Source organism: Lagopus leucura, unplaced genomic scaffold, assembly GCF_019238085.1.
Source record: "Lagopus leucura isolate 7727_CA_CO unplaced genomic scaffold, USGS_WTPT01 Super-Scaffold_100004, whole genome shotgun sequence".
Taxonomy (NCBI): Eukaryota; Metazoa; Chordata; class Aves; order Galliformes; family Phasianidae; genus Lagopus; species Lagopus leucura.
In genome coordinates this window covers 32,276,502-32,301,693 of record NW_024962264.1, presented here as the reverse complement: position 1 = coordinate 32,301,693, position 25,192 = coordinate 32,276,502, and the positions used below count along the sequence as shown (strand labels likewise).

Sequence of the window (25,192 nt, the reverse complement as noted above, 5' to 3'; positions counted from 1 at the left end):
CAGCTGTTTAAACAAAGATACTACTACTGGGGAGAAAAGTGAATAAGAGAACTGATGTGTCCAAAGGATTGAAGTTTTTGGCTGTTTTCATTCAATTCTGATGAGTCAGCTGTGAAAAGCAGCATAACTTTGTTTTTAAGATACAGATTTGTAAAAAAAGTAAAACAAGGGCCTGCTGCTAGTTTTCCCAAACCTGTGGCCCCACAGAGTTAACCTTAACATCATTTTCAAGCTTCTCAATGAGCCTGTAAGACTTCTGGGGCAGAGGTCAAGAAATGGCAGCGGAGTCCAAGGGCTCACCTTCATAAGAAGTCCTCCCACAGATGTGCATTTTGATGAGGTGGCATTTAATTCCTCCATGTGGGAGCAATGGCACTTGCTGACGTTCATCAATGCATGCTGAGCATTGATGGAAACCAACCAGTGGATGTGAGAACAGTGAGGTGGTGGGTGGTGTGTTTCAGCAGCGGTGGCATCAAGGTGAAAGACAAGCCATGTTCCAGATGACCAAGCAGATTTGTATAAGCATGTCATGCAGATTCTTGTTCATCACTGGCAAAAGTTCCAAACTAATGGTGTTGACTATATTGAAAAATAATGGTTGGTAGTTGAGAATCAAACTCTATCGAAGAGTGTTATTGTATTTTGTTTGTCTGTTGTAGTTTCCATGGGAATAAATAGGAGGCATTACTTTCAGAGAAACCTAGTTATTTGGAGTTTCTAGCTGAGCAGTGGCTTGTTAGCAGCCTGATAATGCTGCGAGTGAAAAACTTCTGGACATTTCTAGAAAAAGTCCTGTTTTTCTGAATGGGAAACTAGAAAATAACACTTTTTACCAAAATTAATTCAGACTTGTATGATGTTTCTGCTCCAAAAAGTGCCACTATTAAACTCCAGTAACTGCATGACACTAGGCCCTATAGCTTTAATTCCTTTCCACTCTAAGAACAGTAGTTTTTTTAAAAAGCACCTATATGTGGTTTCTTGGGTGACTGTAGCAATGCTGTTTGTACCGTGCCTATGGGTAGGGAGAAGTTTGGGAAACCTTCAGTGGTGGAGTTAATTTAACTTATTGTCCTGACAGTTGAATGTGTCTCATAGTTATTAAATAAAACATCTGTAAGTTTAATTACCTGATTTATTTAATTTAGAGGTGTGATATTCACATCACTGAATTGCTAATGCTTGCTTTTTCTATCTTTATGCATTTTTTCTTTGCCTTTTTTTTTCCTGGCATGCACTTAAATGTTCTTACCAACTCAATCCATTTGTTATTAAATGGCAGTAGACCTCATTTAATTAAATGCAAAGTTATAAACTAAATGGTTCCCAAATGTACAGTGTTTTGAGTATTTAACCAAGAAAAAAAAAAGGCTCACTAGGAAGTGTTTGCCAAATGTTTGTATTGTTTTGGCAGGTATTTGGAATGGGTTTTGTAACTAGAGGTAGTACTAGACGCAGAAGAATTAATATCTTCATGAGAAAATCACCACTTTTACCTGGGGAGATGACATAGGGACCACATGTGTTCATGTGTCTCAGCATCCATAGGTAGGCAGTGAAAGGATGGGTGCAGGAGGGAAGGAAAGCTATGCTCTGACCACCCTCCCCCCCCTTCACAGTGCCCTGAAGCAGTTGCACCTCTTGATGTGTTTTTGGAGCAAACCTTTCTTTCTAGCACATGTGGTGCTCTCATGGTGCTCAGCAGGGAAGGGTTGTTCCATGGTGTGCAGATTGGAGGTTGTGCCCTCTGCACTCAAGGAACTCAGTTCACCAAATGTATTTGTTGTGTGTGTATACGTCTGTCCATACAAATGCACACACACACTTAAAATCCGTAGTGCCAGCCCAGCCATGTGCTGGTCCCATCAGGCTTGCCATTTCTAGGCAGATCTGGGGAAGGTCCTAATATGTTAGTTAGTCCTATTGAAACACGGTTCAGAATAACATTTTTGAATAATCAATCTTTTTTTTTTTTTTTTAAGTTTTTTTTTTCCCTTAGGGTTGTTTTTTTTTTTTTTTTTTTTTTCTTTTAACTTTAGGAATATTAACTGAGCTACACATGTTACTCATTTAGCAGTACTGACAAAATAACCTGTGTTTCATTATGGTTTTGGTGGTGAAGGGGGAAAAAAACATAGCTGCTCATGGCTTTCCTTATCATTTTTCTTCCTTGTACCACTTTGATGTTTATCTCTAAGTTATTGTTAAGTTAGGTTATTTCAGGTTTCCATGTATACAATTGTGCGTTTTGATGTGTGTTTTAAAATCAGCAGACTGTTGCTTTCTGAAATTATCCGAGGTTTGAGTATTGCATTCTGTAGCCTGGTCTTAATTCCCTTTGTTACATGTGAGACTGTGCCTCTTTTTGGCAAGCAGTAAATTATGTAGCACTTAAACAATTACTTAGACAATATTGATTTCAGGATAAGGGGGAGCAGCAATACAGCTTGATTTGCCTTTAGAAAAATAATTTTTCCATTCCAGCTTTTTAACCAGCAGATTCAGATGGGATTGTCAGTCTGTCTCCCTGCACTCAGCAAGCCTTGCAGACATTGTGGGATTGGGAGCAGGGCTATGTGCGTCCTGTCCTTGCTCGTGGCCATTTGCACAGGGCTGCTGAGTGCCAGGGACATTGCGTGGAATAGGAGCTTTTTCTTGAGGAATAACATCGGTCATGGTTGCGTGCAGATAGCATACCCAAGCAGTAAATAATTGAAACATAGCCTCAACTGTTTGCTTTAACTTGCCCTTTCTCAAGTAAATTTGCAGTGATGCTTGGATTTGAAGATCTGAGCCTTCTTCTCCCAGTGCTCTGAGCTCTTAACACGTCATGACATGTCTTTGCCTGGGCTGAGCTGGAGGGGTACCAGAGCACACAGGCAGCTTGGCTGGAGGAGGGGCAAGGTTTGGACTGCACAGAGTGCATCTTTGTGAGCAGGAAGCCCATGCTGTCGCTGAGCAGCTGGGAGAGTGCCTGGACTCAGTGTTTATTTCATTAAGTGGAGTATCAGAATACCATTTGTGTCATTCTTGGTGATTTATGGTATGCACGCTAGGATTAAGTGCTACAAATAATAGTTTCTGAAGTTAATTTCTGTGTACTGCTTTAGTGTTTATTCATCTGTTTCCGTGAACATGTGGAGGGATACAATTTATCAGCTGCATGTGTTTACTCATGGGCTAATGAACGTAGTTTCTCATGTCGCTGGTTTTAATGAAAGCTCTGTTCAGGTACTGCTGGACTCTTAGCACGAACGGATAAATCATACTGTATATCCTCTAAAAGTAGTATTTGCAGCTCTGTCACAGGAATGTACCACTTCTTTTTAGTGGTTGTATCATCTGGGCTCTGAGAAAGGGCTAGCTGTAACCACAGCAGGTAACGTGCTCCCAGACAATGCCTTATTGTCTGCCTAGGAAAGCACATGCTGCTCTCAGAGACCTTGCATACCTACTTAGAATCAAGATTAAATTACCAACCTTTTTGGCATTTTTATGTAAAATATTCTTTATTCTGGTCTTCTCATAGCTGAAGTATGAGTCACTTGCAAGCCATACTAGATTTTGGCTCCGCTGCTTGATGAAGTGTTCTGGATGCAGTGAAACATTTAATCAAGACTCCAGGCAGAGCAGTTCCCAGTGGTCACCTTAAAAAAGGGATAGAGAAAGAAGAAACAAATTATGGCACCTTTTCTTTGCAGTATTAGGTTTAGTGTTTGTTAGGGACATCACAAGGAAGTGACTTTGTTTTAGCCTTAAATAACAATGTAAGCAGATTTCTGCCTAATTTTTCTGATAGTGTTGGTTAAATCTCTGAGTTGTACAAGTACTCTGATCTCCCGGTGTATTCTAGGAGATATTGGTGCTTTATAAAGGTGAGTTGGTTGTAAAACATCAAATTGCCATACTAAAATGTACTTAACCATATGACTTCACCTCCAAGAAAGTTATGCAGTGTTAATATACTGGAATTGGAGCCCATGGATTGAAATTACCTGGGAAATTACAGCATTACTTATAAATCTTATTCATTGTGCTTATGCGCCACATTTATTTAATGGAGAAAATGAAATTGTAATAAAATGTGTTGAGACCTACATTTCCAAACAATTTTTAGGCTGGTAATCAGTAATAACTCCTGGGAAATTATTTGAGATTGGCTCAAAAGGTTATCTTTCGCTTTGTCCATATTTGGTCTCCATGGTCTGCATTAGGGTGATTGGAGTGGGCAATCACAGCCTGTGACAGCTTTCACATCCCTTCTTTCCTTAAGGTACTCCTTAAAAATGGACCTTTGGGCTGTTGTACCTTGTTCTCCTTCTGTGGAGAGATCCCAAGTGTATTGCTTGGCACATCCATTTATTGCCTAAGCGTTTATTCCCATCACCTACAATTAAGGACTAGAAGAAGTTCCCTTTATATTCACTACATTCATGTATATATATATATTTTCCCAAAGATGCTACCCCAAAACTGAATGATCAAGTATCTGCTGCTGCCCCCTGGACGTTTCAGCTTCTTTTTTTCCAGTGTTGCCTCTTTTCCTAATCCTCAGCATTCCCACCATTAATACTGGAATTCTTAGCAACTTTATATTTCTATTTAATAGATTTGTTCTGCATCACAATAGCTTAATGGGATTTTTTATTGTACTAGCATGTGCCGGGATTGTTTGCCTTCTAGAAGATGGAATATTCAGATGCCTCATTCATCCTTTAAGTGAAAGTCTTGTCCCAAGACATTTTCTGGAAAGTGGGCTTTCCATCCTGTTGTGGAAATTGTAAATATATAGGGCTGTAGTTCAGGTTTCCAATCTTCCTGAGCTTTGGTATTGCTGGTTATTCAAGTAATTTTAAAAGTGTTTATTTTTTTCTCCCTCAGGCTTACCATTTCCCATCATTCTCTTTCTCTCCAGGCTGTAGCATGGTTCCCACAGAAATGAGTTACATGCCACTTCTTTCTCTTTCCTAGCTCAATGTAATGAGGCATTCTGCATCAGTGAGAAGTGCCCCACTCACCCAGTCACCTTTAGGTAAAGCTGGAAAGCTGGTTCAGCGTAGTCATTGAGTTTTTATCATTCTTGAAGTCTTTTTTTTTAGAGATTTCCTGGAACAGTGATGGTTGGGATTTTTTGTTTGTTTGTTTTTCTTTTTTTTTTTTTTCTTTCTTTTTTTCTCCACATTTTCTCTCTGGAAATCCATGTTTTTTTGATAGTAGACTGATACTTAATCTGTTCCTTTGCCTTCACAGTTTGGAGGAAGCACATGTGCTGTTCCTGCAAACTGTTAGTATAGCCATAACTTCACTGATATGAATAGCCAATAAGATTATTCATGTCAATAAAAAAGGAATCTAGATGTACATGTGTTTTTCAGGATTACTGAACCATTTCTTCCTGGATGAACTAAAGGCATAAGTGGTGGAGGAAGGAGAAAAATAACTAGTGTTGGCTATGTTCTTGTGTTAGTTGCATGCACATGTTAAATTGGCAATTTAATTTTTCTTTTTTTTTTTTTTTTTCTTTTTTTTTTTTTTTTAACTATTTATGATAATATTTGCCAGGAGGTGGGGAACAGAATCCTCCACTTTCGTTCTTCTAAAATTATTTATGCACTACCACAGTCTCCATCAAAGAAAGACAGGCCCCTTATATTTTTTAGCATGAAGATCATATAATAATGTAAGCATAAGCACAAGTCTTCAGGGCAGTGTGTGCCAATAGCATCTTTAGATTAGATGCTATCTCGTGAGAGATACAGTGAATATCATGGCTACAAGCGAAGGAAAGAAGAATGACTCAACAATATATAAATTGAAAGAAAAGCTGTTGCCTTTCCCCTCTGTTTGATCTTTAATCAAATAGCTGTCACATTTGAAGAAGTATTGAATGTGTGAGACATCTGGGACTTCCTTTCTTCTTAGATCACTTTTCTAGCCAGAGATCTCAGATGAAGCATGGAATGTGGATGGGATGGCTGCAAGTGACTGCACGTGGTTCGGGGCTCCCAGTGAACCTTGCTGCTGCCGCATTAACTAATTCATTTGCTGTGGAACCATTTTCCCCCTTATTTTCATTGGATAGATGGAAGAACTTCAGAAAAAAGATCTGTCTATAAACCCTCCTCACCTTGAAATAAAAGAAAAACAAATGTTAATAAGCGCAATAAAACAGAGGGATATATTCTGGCCAAATGAGTCCACTGGTTTATAGAAGGCGTTATGATCGGATAGAATTTGGCATGTTGCCTTCTAGTGCAATGTTTTATTTTACATACCTTTGTAGCTCATAAACCCAGCATGTTTGGTCACTATAATAATTTCTTGTTCCAGAATAAAACTATTAAGCTTTTTATGAAAAGCATGGAAATTGTCTAGCCTGTTCAATAGTGATTGTCTGGGGGACTAGTGTTTTTGAAGTGGATTAATTCTTTTGCTCTAAGAAATGAAACTTGGCCATCTAGCAACTGTTTCTTAATTCAACATATTTACAGTAAGAACAGATTTTTCAAATGCAGACTGTATTTAATAGCACCCAGATACTCATTTTGTTTTAAAAAAACCCTCCAGTTTTCTGTAATAATTTTTTCCTTGCCCCCAGAATTGTTTCTAGAACTGTGCACGCAGTATCCCTCTTGTAGAGCTTCTTTCACATAGACTCTTCATAAATGCCCTCAGTTAATTCAAAGAATGTATCTTTTATTATTTTCAAAGTAAGGACCACATTTAAAAGTCATCAAAATCAGTAAGTTTCACTGAAATTAATTGTATTTAGTTCATGCCCCAAACACTTAAATAATGTATGCTTTATGAATTGAGGTTCTCATTTGATTCCTTATATATATTAGCACTGGAGGATCATCTGAATTTTTACTCTCCTTATATCTGCATTTCAATAAGCAAATCAAGTAAAATCTATTTAAGGTAAATGCTACTTTACATCATACAGACAAAAACCTTACTGCTTCATACTCCCACAAGACATAATTTGTTCTAAATTTGTTTATGGAAAATAATCTCAAGAGCACCAATTTGAGCAGCAAATAAGAATCCCAATAAGATTAAAGTAATTAATACTTCCTCTGCTTTGCAAATGTGAGATGGCAGGATGCAGCAATTAGGTTGTCACAGATGAGGATAGGCTGACCATCTGTGATAGGCAGGGTCGTTGCACTGTTGCAAGGAGGTTACTACTCCTGGAGAATGGAATTTGATTCAGACACAGGGAAATTTGAAATTTGTGACAGTTTGACTTCCTGCTGCTACTAATCTCTGTGGTTTACTCTGTGTTTCTATTTTTTGCATCCTAAATTAATACAAGTTGAACAGAACAAAAACCAATCAGGAAACCCAAAGACAATTTGCACAGAAGTTGATACATAAAATAACCTTGTTTATTTTACAGCAGTGAATAAGCAACCTATAGCATTCTCTCCAGCTACCTGAAAGGAAGTTGTAGTGAGTTGGAGGTCAGTCTGTTCTACTAATGAACAGGGAATAGGATGAGAGGGAATGGCCTCAAGTTGTGCCAGGGGAGGTTCAGGTTGAGTATTAGGAAAAATTTATCCTCTGAAAGTGTGGTTGGGCACTGGAAAAGACTGCTTCAGGAGGTGGTGGAGTCACCAGCCCTGGGTGTGTTAGAGAAACTTTAATTTTCTCTTTTTTTCAAGATGCATTAAATGTGTGAGGGGAAGCATTATACTGGAATTTATAGAAATTTAGAATTTTTTTTTTTGAGATTTACACAGACAAAAGTAGAACAAAACTTGTCTGATTTTTTCCATTTCTTCCTTAAAATTAAAGCGAGACAATATTTTGAATCTATATATCAGTTTTCTATCACACTTGTGAAAGATTTAGAAGTCATTGCAACTAAATTGTCTTAGCATTTCAGCAGAAATTCAAGGAGCAAAACCTGTATCAGCACCTGGACCAGCAGAAAGAGCCTTTCAGAGAACTGAAAGGCAGGAACGTGGGTAAACAGGCTGCAGTCCTTTTCCAGCTGCCGTATTTGATTATATTTGAGTCCTTGTTTTATTGGAGATAAGAAGATTTGGTTCCTATATTAAGTTTACTGTTGATATAGATGGAAAGCAAAGGTGTGTTTGCAAGATGGAAAGTTGTAGGAGGTTTTTGGTCAGGGTCTATCCAGAGTAAACTACAGTGAAAAGCTCAGGAGCTGCTTCCAGGTGACTGGTTTATGCGTGTTTTGCATGCTCAGGGTGTTGACTGATGGCTGTGGGCTCTTGTAGAAACAAACATTCCCCATGTTGGCTAGAGGTGGAGGAGGAGAGGAGAAAGGGGGTGGTGGTTTTCACTTCCTGCAGTCATATGGGCATCTCCACCTAGGGGTTCCTTCCTATTCCACGGGCTAAGATATGAACAATTTCCTTGAGTTCCCTTTCCTTCTTCCTGGGGCATATTTCAGCATTTGAGGCTTTTGGTCTTCTGAACTGGATATTTATTGCTGTACTCACTGTTGTTGCTGGAGGGTGTTTTGCCATGGCTGAGCACGAGAGTGCAGCATGCATTGTGTAGAGCTTTCTGAACACGATGCCTGGGGTGCAGGTGACCTTCTTGTCTTGCATTCATTAAGTCTGAGGCAGACTTGCACAGTTAATGATTGGTAGCATATGATATTAATCAAGCCATGTATTTTAACAGCCGAGTGATACATACTGGTATCTTTATGCATATGTAATGTGGAACTAGAAAGAGGCATTTGGCTGCAGAGAAATTTGGCTTAGATATTTAATGACAGATTTTTAATTTTTTTTCCTTCTCGGTAAAGATGTGATAAGACATGTTGAATCCTTCCTGTACCCTGTGGTACTGAAAGACTTTGTGGTCATGATTATCTTATGAGCTTTTACGTGGGGTCTGGACTTCTGAAATAATTTCAAAGTGAAATTAATTTCTAAAACACTTATTACTTAAGTGAAATTTTTGTAAATGGCCATATTGCACAGAGCTGCTAATGAGACCTAACCAACAGTGAATTATGACACCATATGCATTAACTAAGTTCTGCTAAGTGGATTAGCAGTAATTACAGTGTAAAAACTTTAAAAAAATACTTAGGTATCTTTCTAAAACTTTCTTTCCTTGTTTGAAAATTTCTTCCTTCTCACTAATCTAAAGCACACATTCAGTATGAAATACAATGTCTTTGTCTACTTGAAAACTGATTTTTCAGGATAAACCTACTTCTATAAAATATATCATTTTTACTTCTATTTTTCAGTCCTCCAGAATCCAGCTTTGTAATTTATTTGTCTCACGATCCCTATCAATCTGTATTCTTGGATTCTTACTATTTTACATTATGCAAGCTGTAGGCAATGCAGAGTTCCTAACCCCAAACCCCAGAAGTTTTCCTATTTTTTTCATATGATTTTTACGAAGGCCAATTTCTCATTTAAAAAACGGTTTCCAGTGGTGAAATGTCACTAGTAGCTGAAATGTTGAAGCTGTACATGACGTACGTGTTATTAACAAATAAATTGAAGAGCTGTGCAGCTGCTTTAGCTTGAAACTGTATCTAGCAAAATGCAATACTTTCACCAGAGGTGTGTGTTTTGCCATGGAAGTTCAGGTGCAGGACCTATTTGGCAGTTGACAAAATCCTTCATCTGTTTTCTTCTGTGTTTCTCCCCTTTCCAGATTAATTGTCACCCAGATGCAGCAGTCACCATGAAAATCAACATGGGCTAGTTTTCCCTCTGAGAATTTGCCTGGTTATTTGATTGCTTGAACCATTGCTTATGATGCTGTGATCAGCACTTCTGGTACTTCGACTGTAATAGATTTAAATTTGATAACAAAACACCTGGGTTACTTTGTCTCAGTCCATGAGGCCTTTTATGTACCTTTTGTGAGTGATCAAAGGAACGATATATGATATAAATAATGGCTTCCTATCAAAGTCCGTTGAAGACCTGTAGGCCCAGTGTTTTGTCTGCACTTCCTGCAGATCTCCCTAATGTTAGTGTAATATATCCTCTGTTTTTAAAGATGTGTCAGTTCTCTTTAATGCTGTGGAAAAGTTCTGGCGGTGATAGTAACCTACCGTGGGCATAAGTACCAAACACAAACTTTGAAAAAACAGCCAAACAAAAAAGGCAAGCAATTTACTTACATGAGGTGATTGATGAATGTCGGATGCAGCTTCTGAAAGCTTGGGGAAAAATGAGCACGCAAGCCTGGGTGCCTCACTTGTTCTGCAGATAACCAAGCTTCTGTCATTAAAATAGTTATCTTTGGGATTGCCCCAGTGATTAAGTCAGCATGGTTTGGCAGTTACTGATCTGTATTAAAAGTGAAGGGGGAAAAACATAATGGCAGATGACTAGAAACAGTTAAAATCATAGACTTCAGATCACCAGAGATGTCTGCATTGATCACATCCAGAGCAGACCTGTATGTTTTCAAGTAAGTACAGGGAAATCCTTTGCAGACAATGGCATGGCAAGTACATGCGGTAACAGGCTTCCTTCAGCACATACTTTCATCTTTAGCAGGTCTTCAATGTTTGGTGACCATTTAATATTTTAGATCCAACACTAACCATTTCTTCCCCCCCCACACACACAAATAATGTAGAGTGTCTGTGTCCTCTCTTTCATTTTTTCTTTTCTTGGAACGTTGCATGTCATACCGGGCAACCAGGGAAAATCAAGCTCTACAGCTTTTTGAATTAGCATAATTAGATCTGTGAGAGCTCAAATTTGGTGATGATACAAAGATTGGAGGAGTCACTAACACACCAGGAGGCTGTGTTACCACTCAGAGTGACCTGGACAGGTGGGAGAGTTGGGCAGAAGGGAACCTGATGAGGTTCAACAAGGGCAATTATAGAGTGGGGAGGAATGACTGTAGCATCACTGTAGGTTAATAGCTGACCTGCTGGACAGAAGCTCTGCAGAGAAGGACCTAATTGTCCTGGTGGACAACAAGTTGGCCATGAGGCAGCAGTGTGTCCTTGTGGCCATGAAGGCCAGTGGTATCCTGAGGTACATTAAAAAGAGAATGGCCAGCAGGTCAAGGGAAGTTCTCCCCCTCTGCTCTGCCCTTGTGAGGTTACATCTGGAGTACTGTGGCCAGTTCTGGGCTTCCTAGTTCAAGAAAGATAAGGAACTTTTAGAGAGCCCAGCGGAAGTCCACAAAGGTGATGAGAAACCTGGAGTATTTCTGAAGAAAGGCTTAGAGACCTGGGACTATTCAGCCTGGAGAAGAGAGGACTGAAAGAGATCTTATCAATGCTTATAGATGCTAAGGGGCAGTGCTCAAGAGGATGGAGCCAGTCACAGGCTATTTTCAGCAGTGTCAGGTGACAGATCAAGGAGCAATGGGCACAAACTAGAAAATAGGAAGTTTCATCTGAAGATAAGAAAAAGTTTTCTATGAGGGTGACAGAGCACTGAAACACTGCCCAGAGAGGTTGTGGAGTCTCCAACTCTGAAGAGATACTCAAGACCTGTCTGGACACTTTCCTGTGTGACCTGTTGTAAGAACCTGCTTTAGAAGGGGGTTGAGTTGGATTGTATCCAGAGGTTCCTTCCAACCCTATGATTCTGTTATTTTATGTGATTTTGTGAAATAATGCACAATCTTACATAAACTATCTTTATTACTTGGAAAAACATGTGCATTTAGCAAGTGAAAAAAATATTTGTTTAGATATGCATAGGCAAGTATGCATATGCGTAGATGGTAGTGACTGCTCCTAAAGTAACATTTGTTTGCAATCAGAGAAGAGCTTTGAGGTAAAGAGTAAAACAGAATTTTTTATTATTATTATTTTTTAATATAAAGTGCAAGGGTGTTTTTTCCTCCCTCAAAGCTGAGAGTTGCCAATAAATAAACATTTCAGAGAGGATTTTACACCATCTCATCTTTATGTCAAGCAGCATTTAATGGTTGAATGATCCTCTGCCCCGGGACTTGGCAGCTATCCTCCAGGGGCTGACTTTGGGGATTACAGTGACAGTCTATCAGTGGATCTTTTCCAATATAAACTAGGCTAGGGCCATTTAAAATCAGTTGCTATCAACAAGTTAAATTATCTTTATTTATGTTAGAAGCTTTCCTATAAGTATTTTATAACAGTGTGGAATTTTAATATCCGGAGGGGTTGTTCCTGTTGTCACTGTTATTTGGCAATGTTCTAATTCATGCGATTAGGCTCAATTTACCTGATTTCTTTCAAAATTATGTGATTTGTAACATTCAAGACTAATCAACGTCTAACTTGCAGTGCTCACACAACTTTTTCTGATTCCTCTCTTTATAGGTGGAAATAACGCTTCAAGATATCAACGACAACCCACCAGTATTCCCCACAGATATGCTTGATCTGACTGTGGAAGAGAATATAGGAGATGGATCTAAGATAATGCAGCTGACAGCCATGGATGCTGATGAGGTAGGAGCATTGTTACAAGTAAAAAAAAAATGCTATTCTGGAGATGCACATTTTACTTGTTCCTTTATTCCCTGCATGAGGGTTTGAGGAGCCATTGTGCCACCCAGTTCTTTGTGCTGCATCTGCACCCTTTGCTAGGCATCTTGGTGTCTTCCATGCAGTCCTACATAGGCACACACAGTCATGACAAAGTCCCTGTTAACTGAAGGTTGCTCGCTGGACTGTGTGAGAGTTAATTTCTCATAACATGTCCTAATGAGCAGTTGCACTGATGACAAAGAACACCCCGTTTGGTTCTAGACAGTGTTGTTTTCGGCAGTTTCATCACATGCCAAGCTTCCTGACTTGGCAACAGTACTGGGCTGCCCAGCTTATTGCAGAGATGTATTGACATCCAGTTTAAGACCACAGCTTTAGATCTAAGTTAATCCCAGTTTTGAGATTTGCAGTATAATTCATATGAGGTAAGCCTTGTAGAATGAGAGAACTCTGATACTTGCTCACGCTTTCACCAGATAACTTTATACTGTTATCCTGAAGGAAAGTCTTATTTTGTCAAAGAAAGGAAAGAAAATAATGCTAGAACATCTGCTCTGTACACAGACCCTTTCACAGAGCCTTTTTGCTTGCATAGATGTGTTTCTGTGAGGATGCTACAACTAAGAAGCTGTTAAGGACATAGCAAAAGTCTTCTGAGCAATTGGTGTTAAACAGTTGGCCTGTTGGCTTAATGAGGGTTATTGGAGTCTCTTGTATGTGTCAAGCAAATACATCCAAATATAATTTAATGTATTCATTCTTTTTGGAAAGTAAATTATGAGAGAGTTAATCATATTGTTTCATTCAGTTGAACTATTTGCTTTCCACTAGGGAAAAGACTAAAAAGTCAGTATGAGCATGAAAAGAAGATTGTGTTGTCATTAAAATATAGGGTTACACTTAACAACAACAAGCAATTCTTTCATTCAAATAATAAGGTAATTCAGCCCTCTCAGGAGAATTTTATTTCCAGTCATTTTTGTGTTACTTTGGCTAGTCCTTCTGTGATTGCTAATTGATGTATTTAATCTTGCTACTACATAGGGATGCCAAGAAGACCAATGGTATCCTGGGATGCATTAAAGGTAGTGTTGCCAACAGGTTGAGGGCGGCACCTAAGACTTTAGCAATTTAGCAACAACTTCTAGCATTTTGCAAGTTTTTTTTCAGACTGTTCTTGATGGGAAATTTCTATACAATTTTTTTAATATGTTATACCTTATAATTGTATATTTTGCTTTGTTTCTCACCTAATTCTCACCTAATGTAAAGTTACTAATTTGACTAGGCCTTCATCACAAGTAGTTCTGTTTTCACTGTGCTCTGTTGGTAGAAGGCTACCCAGCCAAAAAAATGGTAGAAAATGTGATCACCTCTGAAATCTTAAATTCCCATCATCTGTTTTTATTAGACCACACAATTACAGGAGAACATATTACATATCTCAGGCATACACCTGAGCACACAGGGTATGTGTATGCTGAAGCACTGCATGTAGCTGTTCCAGACCAGGTACTTGGAGAAGTGAGTTTTCTTTCAAAATGTCATTTTATCTGTTGGCTGAATCTGATTCTTTGAAGCAGCACTCCAGGGAATAGGTTTGGCATCAGGCACTGTCACAAGGCCGGGTAGTGAATGCTTTTCTCTCATATCACAGGTAAGAGTAGGTGTTTATCTTTGTTAATTTGCTTTTTTAGCTGTCTGATAGTAGCTGTAATTTCCTTCTCCCTGATCTCTTTGATCAGGGTGACATGTGGTCCCCACACAAAAGACATAGGGGAAATGGCCAAGTGCTCACCAAAACACATGTTCCAGTGCCTGCACGTGTGTCTTGTAAAGGGAGGAAGTGACCCCAGATTCTGAGGTCTTGTTTTGCTTTGCCATAAAGACCAATGCTACGAAGAAAAAGGTATAGCAAAGTATTGGCATTCTGGGGAAATGTGCAGGACTGGCTGCATCCTCTGGCAAATGCAGTGTGGCAGCATCTTCACATTGAGGTGAAGCCTCCTTAGGAGGTGACTGAAGGTGGAGCCTGAGTAGTGGCCATTTCTGGGAAGCCTTAGAACTGAGATCTGTAAAACTGAAGGATTTTTTCATTACTGATACAGGCAGGATAAGGTGGCTTTTCACAACATTTGTGATAGGACAGGGCTAAGGCAAGATGCACTGTATCAATTTTGGAGTAAAAAGGTGTTTTTTTGTTAACTTTTAATTTCAACATTTAAGGAATAAATAAGAAAACATATTTTCTACATAAAATTACTTTCCTGTCATTTTCTTTTTAGCCAAAATGTTCAAAATGCTTATGAATCCCTTGCTTTTTTCCAAGGTCAAGTGAGAAATTCCATTCAGTCCCCAAAGGAAAATTTTTTGGCTTCCGGGGACTGACAGTACAACCCAAGAGATCAGAACTGTGCTATTAGTGACAAATGACCTGTCACTACAGGGCTGGCTACTCATAGAGATGAATGCATCCTGACACATGAAGGGCCCTTTAGGGGGCTGCTGCACAGCACCCGTGCAAACACTGCTCCCAGGAGTTTCCTCTGACCTGGAGGTGGTGATTCTTTGTGGTCTTGACTGGATGCAATCTTTTTATGAACAGTGGAGCAAAAGAGTATCAGAGCAATCTTGTCAATTCATGTCTCATAAATAAGAACTGTGTATGTATGTATCTGTGTTGGGGGACTGAAAAAGAGGCTGAGAAGGAAGGCTGTTTATTAAAGGAAGCTGTTCTGAAAGAATTTGCCAAGTGCAGTTACTGGAACAGTTCTTGTCTTACTTAAAATTACGATGTGGTTTTCCTGGCAAATAACTTGATTTGACCACTTCTGCTTTTACTTAGGGAGCCAATGCCCTTGTCACATACACTATTATCAGTGGTGCGGATGATAGCTTCCATGTTGACCCCGAGTCAGGAGACCTGATAGCCACCAAGCGCCTGGACCGGGAGCGCCGCTCCAAGTACTCCCTGCTGGTTCGTGCTGATGATGGCCTGCAGTCCTCCGACATGAGGATAAACATCACTGTCAGTGATGTTAATGACCACATCCCCAAGTTCTCCAAGCCAGTGTATTCCTTTGACATTCCAGAAGATGCCACTCCAGGTAAATGTAAATAGGAAACAGCCCTAAAGTGACAGAAGTTTTCTTTTTGTCTATCTAGAGGTACTTGAGAGGAAGAGGGCAGAAGACCTATCTGACTTGTCCAGTGAGCAGCTCTTAAACATGATGGAGAGGTAGAGGGAATTGTGTCATGCTGATACTCTGCTTGCTAACTTGTGCACTAGTAGAGTAACGTTTTTTTTAGGAAAGTACAGAAATGTTTGCTGTTCCAAGAAAAAGCAGCCTAATACATAGGTGCAGAATAGGAATTATGCATATTCCAGTGGAAAATTTGGAGTGCTACTATTTAAAATAATAAAATAAACAAGAAAAGAAATAAGTGGAAAAACTTACAGGATGGAAACACTATACTCTTGTGGAAAAGATGCGGTGATGCTAGTCATCTTCAGTGAATATGACTCATAATACTTAATAAATTGAGGGTAGGATCACAAGACTGGTGACCATTGAACTGCCAGTAATTTATGCATTGGCTCTGACATACGCTCAGTTCCTAACCTTAACATCATATTATCTTAATCTCATCTTCAACTCCTGGCTCTGACAATGTTTTCTTTAAAAAATGTAACCGTTAGGTAGCTGATTCTGATTCCTAGAATTAATCGCTGATCTCTTGAATTGTTCTTTTCCTTTTTTTAAGACTGTTTTTTTGTGAGACTGTTTTAGTGTTTATAAGCTAGGTTTCAAGCTAGAAACTATTTAGAACAAACTTTTCAAAAGCTATGTTGTCTGAAAATTCGGTGATGTTTTTTGTTAAAGGAAGTATACTACAGCTATAGAGTCATCTTGACCAATTATCAGAAATGTTAAAGTATTAGGTAATAGAAATTGTACAGGGATATTCAACTGGGTAAGAACTGTAGCAATATTCTTCATCCTGATAAGCAGTTTTCGTCATCACATTGCTTGTAAACAATTAACTGTGCTAGAACAAATATAATTCATTTGGTTCCAGGAAAAAGAATTTAAATGATTAACTTTCTTGGAAATGACCTGATTTTAATTATAATTACTGTTCAATATACTAAATAGCAGGACTGAATTTCCAAACTTTAGTAAGATAGGTCAGTCATGTGAATGCAGCTATGCAGAAATGAAAACAATAGCACAAATTCACAAGGAGCTGAATTTCAAAAAACACAGAAGAATCGACCCCTATAAGGTTTCTGGTTTTTTCACCACTGTTATCTGCTTATGCACTTTTTTCAAAAAATAGAGCTAGGATCTTTGGTATGTCCTGACATTTCAGTTTCTGCATTTAAAGGAATTATATTGTAGTTTTCAGAACGTGTATTTGTCTGTGGGGAGAAAAGCGTCCTTTGAGTAGCAGAAACAAAAGACAAAAAAATTGTTTTTGCCATCGTTGATATCTCATCTGGTCATTTTCCCATTGAAAGATAAAAATAAATATTGCTGACCATTTCTTGTCTGCATTTTTTAATAGCCCTTGAAAATCAACATAATATTGGATGTTGTTGCTGTCACCTTTCAAAAACCTTTTGAAGAAGTTAAGCATACAGTGCTGAGGCTTGAATATTTTTACAAAGGATTCCTTTGACTCTGCAGAGGTGCTTGACAACGATCTCTCTCTTAACACATTGGTGATGTGCCTTTTGCTGGTGACTTACTTTACTCTCTTCTCATGCTGTGCAGGCTCATTAGTGGCAGCCATTCTAGCCACTGATGATGACTCCGGTATAAATGGAGAAATCACATACACTGTGAGTGAAGATGATGAAGAGGGCATGTTCTTCCTGAACCCTGTTACAGGAGTCTTCAACTTGACTCGTGCACTAGACTATGAAGCACAGCAATATTACATTCTGACCATCCGTGCGGAAGATGGAGGAGGCCAATTTACAACCATCAGAGTGTACTTCAATATACTGGACATAAACGACAATCCTCCAGTGTTCAGCATGACCTCATATAGTACGTCTCTGATGGAGAACTTGGCTCCAGGATCTGCTATTCTCAACTTCAGTGTTACTGATGCAGATGGCGGTAGGCTTTTACTAATATTCTGATGATAAATGCATACTTCACATAAGCAACATATTAAAAGGCCTAGCAAAAAGGACTTAGGGACTTGTTAGGACATCATAATGTGATTACATTTACTGTATTCTATGTATGTGGAGGTTATTTTTCTTGTATTTCACATTAGGGTCAAGCACCAGGAGTGAAATCATGTCCAGCTTGCACATTTAAGTTAGACCTAAGTGTTCTTTTAAATTTATTTTTTCATTTTATAATATATCCTAAGTAAGTTTCTGCAGTAAGAGGTTTCATCTACAATTATCACAGCACATATTCTGAAATGTACTGTAGCTTTTAAGTATATCATTAAGAGAACTGTGATCTGCAAGGTACCGACAGTGGAGAATTAAAAAAAAAAAAAAAAAAAAAAGCAAAAAGAGGAGGAAATTTTCTCTTTAAAATAAGCTTTAATATTGAGATTATTTATGACATCTAGAAGGTATTAATGTGTCAGAGTACAAAAGATACAATCTTTATAGCTTGAGCATTTTCCCATATAATTTTTGTCCAAACAAGAATAATTGCAGAATATGATCATGACATACATAAAAATTATTCCATAGCATTTTAGGTGTCCACAGACATTACTCAGGATGGCTTAATACAGAGTTATTCATAGCACATATGCTGAGTTTCCAGGTGAAGGATATTTTGTGACATGTTAGGCAAACTTGTCACCTCTTAACTCAAGAGGCTCAGGAAAGACCATAGAAACACCTTACACTGAAAGGTGCACTTCAAGCACAGAGCACCCACGTGCTTCAAGGAGTTTTAGGTTGTTCACATACAACAACTGAGCTCATCGAGATGGTTCAGTGAAATAATTTTTTTTCCTCAGGAAATACTAGGTTGTCAGACGTTTCTGTGGGAACATCCAAGTGCTGATGGATAGTACTTTCTGTGGTAAAGATTGTGCAACATTTTTTAAGACCAAATTGAGAAAGTGATAGAGAAAAGAGGTTTCATAAGATAAGCCAGCAAGTCAGAAATTACAATTTCATTGTATTGGCTGTTCTTGTATGGATATTTCTTTCTCTACTCTTGTTAAAGATTTTGTATGTAAGCTAAGTGTAAATTGGAGGAGGAACTTATACTTGTATCCAGGGAAGTGATTTCTTCTTTAGACTTGCAGAGAAATGTGTTTGTTTCTCATCTGTCTCTTCTCATAGTTCATCTTTTCTATCGAAGTATTCTCACCTACATTACGATATACAGTGGGAAGAAACTGTAGAATGAAAAGAATATATATATGCAAACTCTAACAACTGAAACAGGAAGAAAAAAAAAAAAACGTTAAAAAAATAAGCAGTATGATGCTTGGTTTCAAACATTCTTGAAAGTTAGCTCCACTTAGACGTTATGGATCTGCTTTCTTTCGTACATTAATGTCTATCTGTGTACAATGAATGTGAACTGTCATGACACTGACATACAATTTTACATTTATCATCTAGTCAGGTAGGAAGGAAGCAAATGAGCTTTAGAAGAGCAGTTCAGTGAAAAGTCAGCCAGATATCTCGCCTCTTCTATTTTCTGGCACACTGACTTTTTTTAATAGGTTGAGTTTAAAATTAGTAGGGCAGAAATTTAATTCCAAGGTCATGCCAGGCTTAGTTACCCAGTAGGACTGCAACTTCAGCAAATCTTATCATCTGTTGGTATTTTTGTTTCAAGATCAAACCTTTTTATCCTGTGCTTTCTTGTATTTGGTTAGAGTACAGAAATAACTGTTTCTGTACTGCTCTGCATGTGATTTGCAGACAGTGCACACAAATATAATTTCATTAATTGTTTGTGCTACATGATTTCAAAGATCAGAAGAGCTCTTAAAAGACATTGTTTTCTAGTGACGTATTCCTGTTTTAGGATAAACACTGGTAAAAGACAAAACTGACTGTGATAGTGAAACAGCTCCACTGTCATTTTTTTGTTTGACACACCTTGGGGAAACAACAGCTGTTTGTGTCAGCTTGAACTGTACAGATACATGGTAAATATCAGTTAAAACTACAGGGGAAATAATGAAAAGGTAGAAGGTGAGAAGAACAGGTAGTAAATTTAATAGGAACAAGCGCCACTATAGCAAACAATGGATTAAAAAAGTATTAAAATTTAGTAAAAAATGATTTTCATCTAAATGCTCTAATTTCTACCTATTTCTGAAGCCAGTTGCCAAGATACTGAATTGTCAGGAAGTACTTTACTGAAATCAAAAGTCTTCCATTCATATAATTAATCATTTTGAAGTACAGCTGAACAGGAAATAGAATAGTATTATATTTTTACATTGCTTTAGTTGATCAAAGTAATGTAGAAACACTAATATCTGGCATATAAATGTATTCATTTCTTTAATTATATAAAAATATTTTGTCTTTTATGTTTGGTTCTATTTACTTTGTAATTATGTCCATACAAAGAAGAGGAGAGAGAGAAAGGTGCCAATTAGAGTAGCCCTTGGGGAAAGGCAAGTAGAACTAGAGTTCCTGAGTCTGAGCATAATAAAGAGCAGCAATTAAAAAATCAAATACAATAATAATATTGTAATCAAAGCAATTTAGTTGGAGGGAAAAAAGCTGCTGAGTAAAAATGACAAAATGTACAACAAAATAATAATCTGCTTAAGCAGGCAGCTTGGTTTCTTTGCATGTAAAAGTGAATTTGAGGGGTAAATGAGTAGTGAAAAGTCTGTTAATCTGCTAATCCTAAATCATAGTCTTCATGACCCAAAACAAGAAAACAAATCAATATGAATTAAAATATTAATGAGATAAATACTTAGTGTATCTGTGTAAAGAAGTCCATATGTATATACACATTTATAAATGTATATAATGTATAAATGAAAGAAGACATTTCTATTTCCACTGGGTGTTCCAACAATTAGCTGTTTAGAGTGAGCTCTGACACTGAAGTGGCAATACACATTGTTTGCTATGTGGCATATTTAGAGTCATTTTGTAGCCTTGTCAAGACTCAGAATGCATTTCCCATGCCGCAAGTATAAATCACTCCCTTGACCATAATTGCTAGTTATGTTTCAGTCATAAGATGAAGGCTATTCATCTGGTGTTTTTGAACACTTCCTTGTATGGTAAGCATACCTCTCCACAGTATTCACTCTTGGCCTGCTCCATCTAGGCATGGGACTTTCTGTTTGTTTTTTTTTTGTTGTTGTTGTTTTGCTTTTTTAATTGATTGGAAGAAATCATGAAATAATTATGTCAATGATAATGTTGTTGACTAGAAATGGGGAGAATGGAGCAAAAAGCTGTCCTGTTTGTTAGCAGCAGAACTATTGATACTTTCTTCAAAACTATTGCATATGCGACAAGTCGTGCATGTTCTCACTGCAGTTCTTGCTGAAAGAAGTACAGGGATGAGATCTGCTGGCCTTTCCCTCAGTGGCCTCTCTAATTAATAACATCCTTCCCTGTCCCTCTTCAGCTCCTGTCAGAATTTAATTATTTCCCATGGCTTATGTTCCACTGTGAAACTCTGCTGAAATTAACTGTTGGATTCAAAAATTATGATGAGGAAACTGAATGGGAGGCATGTTCATATGCTCCTCATTTCCATAGGAAATGAGGCTAGAAGCATCTGTATATCTAGGTCAGTGGGATTAAGGCACACCCTCTTACCTACCTGTTTTCATTTCCCTCAGGCTCCAACTCACAGCTGTCATTCAGCATCGCCTCCGGGGACAGCATAGGGCACTTTGGTATCGACAACAGCGGGGTGCTGAGCATCCAACAACCTTTGGATCGGGAAAGGCAGTCTTTCTATAGCCTTGTTGTTCAAGTCCACGACATGGCCCCTCTCCCTGCCTCCAGGTACACAAGCACAGCTCAAGTCTCCATTATTCTGCTGGATGTGAACGACAGCCCTCCTAGCTTTATCTCTCCAAAGCTGACCTACATCCCAGAAAATACACCGATAGACACAGTCGTGTTCAAGGCACAGGCGACTGACCCTGACAGCGGTCCAAACAGCTACATCGAGTATAGTCTGCTCAGGCCTCTGGGCAATAAATTCAGTATTGGCACTATTGATGGTGAGGTCAGGCTGATCGGGGAGCTTGACAGAGAAGCTGTGTCCAACTACACATTGACTGTGGTGGCTACGGACAAGGGCCAGCCATCGCTTTCTTCATCTACAGATGTGGTAGTCATAGTCCTCGACATTAATGATAACAATCCCATTTTTGCACAAAAGCTTTATAGAGTAGAGTTGGAGGAAAATACTTTGACAGGGACAGATTTAATCCAGGTGCTTGCTACTGATGGAGATGAAGGTACAAATGGGCAGGTTCGCTATTCCATTGTGAGTGGAGATACTGGCAATGAGTTTCGCATCGATTCTGTGACGGGGGTGATAACGGTTGCTAAGCCTTTGGACAGAGAGAGGAAACCCTCCTATATGCTGAGTGTTCAGTCCTCTGATCGTGGAAGCAGCCCAAGGACTGACACCACAACAGTCAATATTGTTCTGAAAGATGTTAATGATTACATTCCCACATTTGAACTTTCTCCCTACAATGTGAATGTTCCTGAGAATTTAGAGACGCTTCCAAAAGTCATTCTTCAGGTGAGTACACTCAATAAATTGACATGCATTTGCTACAATTACATACAATTGCTACAATGCCTTGGAATATTTTATTAGTATACCTTGACCATTGGAAAAAAAATAACAAAAAAACAAAAAAAAAACAAGATTGAAAAGTTGCCTTTTGGCTGTAATCTAACAAGCAATAGTTGCTGTTTTGTTTTCCTTTTTGTATTTTTTTTTTCTGCTTTTTGCCAAAATTTTGTATTGGGCTTTGAAGTTGGTTTTGTGTCATCCTCCCTCTACTTCCCCCCCCCATCTATCTTTTCACACACTCTAGGACTTCAAGAGTTTGCCCTATTCTCTCAGCTCATTCTCAAAATCCAAGCCACAAATCTGTCCATCTGATCCTTGCCCATGTAGGATGAAGCTCTATTCCAAGCACTGAAAGAGCAATAAATGGATTGAGATGGCAGGATATGCACTGTGTTCTTTGATACTGAGCTCAGTCTGTACCAACTCATCTGGGATTTTCACTGCATCCCAATGCCATCTTTATGTATTTAAACGTAAGAAAGATTAGTAATTAATTATTTTAAAATTTTCAAGCAGTGCTTTTAAGACCATCATCACTGTTTTAAGTCATTTTACCATTACAGCTAGTTTATAATAGCTCTTAAGGTACTGGGATTAGTTCAATCCATTAATTAGGATTAATGTGATAGAGAATATTTTCTCTACCCCAATAAAATTGTGTAGACCCCGCACTTATTGGTTACTGAATTTTTTTTTCATGCCTTTATGTTGCTTTTGTAGGTTATAGCAAGAGATGATGATCAAGGCCTAAACAGCAAGCTTACCTATGTCCTGATGAGTGGCAATGAAGAAGGAGCCTTTATTCTCTCAGCCAGCGGGGAGCTGCGCTTGGTGCAAAGCCTGGACCGAGAAACGAAGGAGCAGTATGTTTTATTGATCACAGCTGCTGACTCAGGTAAAGCAAATGTGCAGTCTCTTCTGGTTAAGTCTTGCATTACTTGACAGCATTACATTCCTGATGCAAAAAAAAAAAAATACTTTCTTCACAACCTGAAATTGTAGTGCATGGAGATTTGTACCCAGGTTTCAGTTTAGCTCTCCAGGGTGAAATCTGGGTTCACATGATGTCAAAGGGAATTCATTTTCCTGAAATCAAGATTTTTATCCTTATGCATTAGTAGGTCTCACTACAGATTTTAGATGGGTTGGTTTATTTCCACCATAGTAGTGAGTGATCCTACCGAGGTCATGAGAGCCTCATCAATAGCAATAAAAAACAGTTTAATGTTGTCATCAGAAATGTGCAGACATTTCAAACCAAGGGCCAGGAAAGAGCTATGGATTACACAGTTAATCTTACTGAAATGTTACCTCTCAAGAGTCATGACAATTTAGATTTCAGCATTTGAATTTTCTGCTTTTCTTACCATCCAGTTTTAGGTTGCTTCAAAATCCCAAATGTATTGTACGTTCCCTCAGTTTAAAACACAGACATGAATTCTTATTATGAAGATTAATGACTTTTTGACTACAGGTGTCTGAGTATAAAATGTTGGTTGCAGATTTGGATATGAGTATTGCTAACAAAGACATTATGCATCTTATCCTGGACGTATCTCCAGTCCTCCAGAATCTGATGGTTTGTAATTTACTGCAGGACTTGTTCTTAATTTGTAATAATAAAAATAGAAGCAAACCGAACTTGTTGACAAGTTGGTACGGTTTTGTTTTCTACTGTATTGTGCACAGTGTCTTATGTCAGGGACAATGTCTGTGACTTATATTTTCCTATTGCAGCAGTGCTCAGGTATTTCACAGTCTGAGCACTGCTGAAACTGTGAAATATGATTTTAGGACTTGGCAAATCATTTGTCTTGTACTTTGGCTGCAGATACTATGCCACATTGTATTTTTTTACACTGGCTTTCCATTACTGTATAGCTGCAAAGTGCACACTTGTGAGTTGGACATGCTTGGGCTTGAACAAACTTATGTTACTTCTGAATCTGGATACATCAGAGAGAGCAAATCGATGGTGCCTGTTTACTGCCCCAGTCTGAGTTGCAAGTCTAGTAATTGAGTAGAATTCTGTAGAATTTAGCCCTACATATGAAATATGTGGAGTCTGAATTCATAGGGCATGTGTCAAGTGGCAAACAATGATTATCCTTCTAAAAAAAGCAAGCAAGAAATCAGTTCTACTCTCTGCTGAGCACCAGCAGAGTAGTAGATATATAATATCTACTACTAGTAGATATATAATAATATATATATAGCATGATCTTTTCCTAAACTGAGTCCTCAGAAATGTGAAATCCAGAATTTTTATCCAATGAAATGAAAATATTTATCTGTATTTGAAGACTTCTTAGTTTCAGCAAGTTCAGGGGAGGATTTAATATACGAATTATGCATGGGACCTTTGTCTTCAGTGGCTGACAACAATAGCAGCATGTATCATTAGTTCCTATCTTAAGCACATATATATTATGCTGATTGAGCATTATTTGAAGCTGGTTTTTTTTTTTTGTTTGTTTGTTTTGTTTTGTTTTGTTTTTAAATAATTTTCCATGGTCTCAGCATCTCAGGATGTTGCTTCCTCTTACCAGCACAAAAAGATGCTAGCAAAAATGTTCAGAAACAGATGCTAAATAGGGACATTAAGTTAAAGGTAACTGTTCAGTGCATTTAAGTTTCCAACCGGGCAGTCAGTATGATTTGTTACAGCTTTTAGCCAATTAATGTTAGATGTTATCTTTTGATTGGACTGGAAACGTTCTCTAAATTCATGCCATCTAAGAAAATGTTTGAAACTATGTTAGCAGTGATTTATCTAAATAAAACATCATGGGAAAATTTGCTCCTGCAGAAGCTGATGCCAAAATTTCTCTTGATTTCTGGGAATTAGTAAGTGGACTGTAGTCATAACAGGTACTCAGAGAAGAAATTTTAGGGGACCCCTGTTATGTTTAAATTACTC

The 25,192-nt window shown here is 38.2% G+C and overlaps 1 protein-coding gene across 1 annotated transcript in view; it reads left to right on the top strand.

Moving 5' to 3' along the window:
• Nucleotides 1-25,192, top strand: part of FAT4 (FAT atypical cadherin 4) — a 132,649-nt gene that overhangs the window by 56,789 nt on the left and 50,668 nt on the right. Inside the window, exons 2-6 of the mRNA XM_042871041.1 lie at nt 12,293-12,424; nt 15,309-15,570; nt 17,242-17,592; nt 21,293-22,215; nt 22,993-23,167. Of these exons, the coding sequence (XP_042726975.1) occupies nt 12,293-12,424; nt 15,309-15,570; nt 17,242-17,592; nt 21,293-22,215; nt 22,993-23,167 (1,843 nt within the window). The remainder of the gene's footprint in view (nt 1-12,292; nt 12,425-15,308; nt 15,571-17,241; nt 17,593-21,292; nt 22,216-22,992; nt 23,168-25,192) is intronic.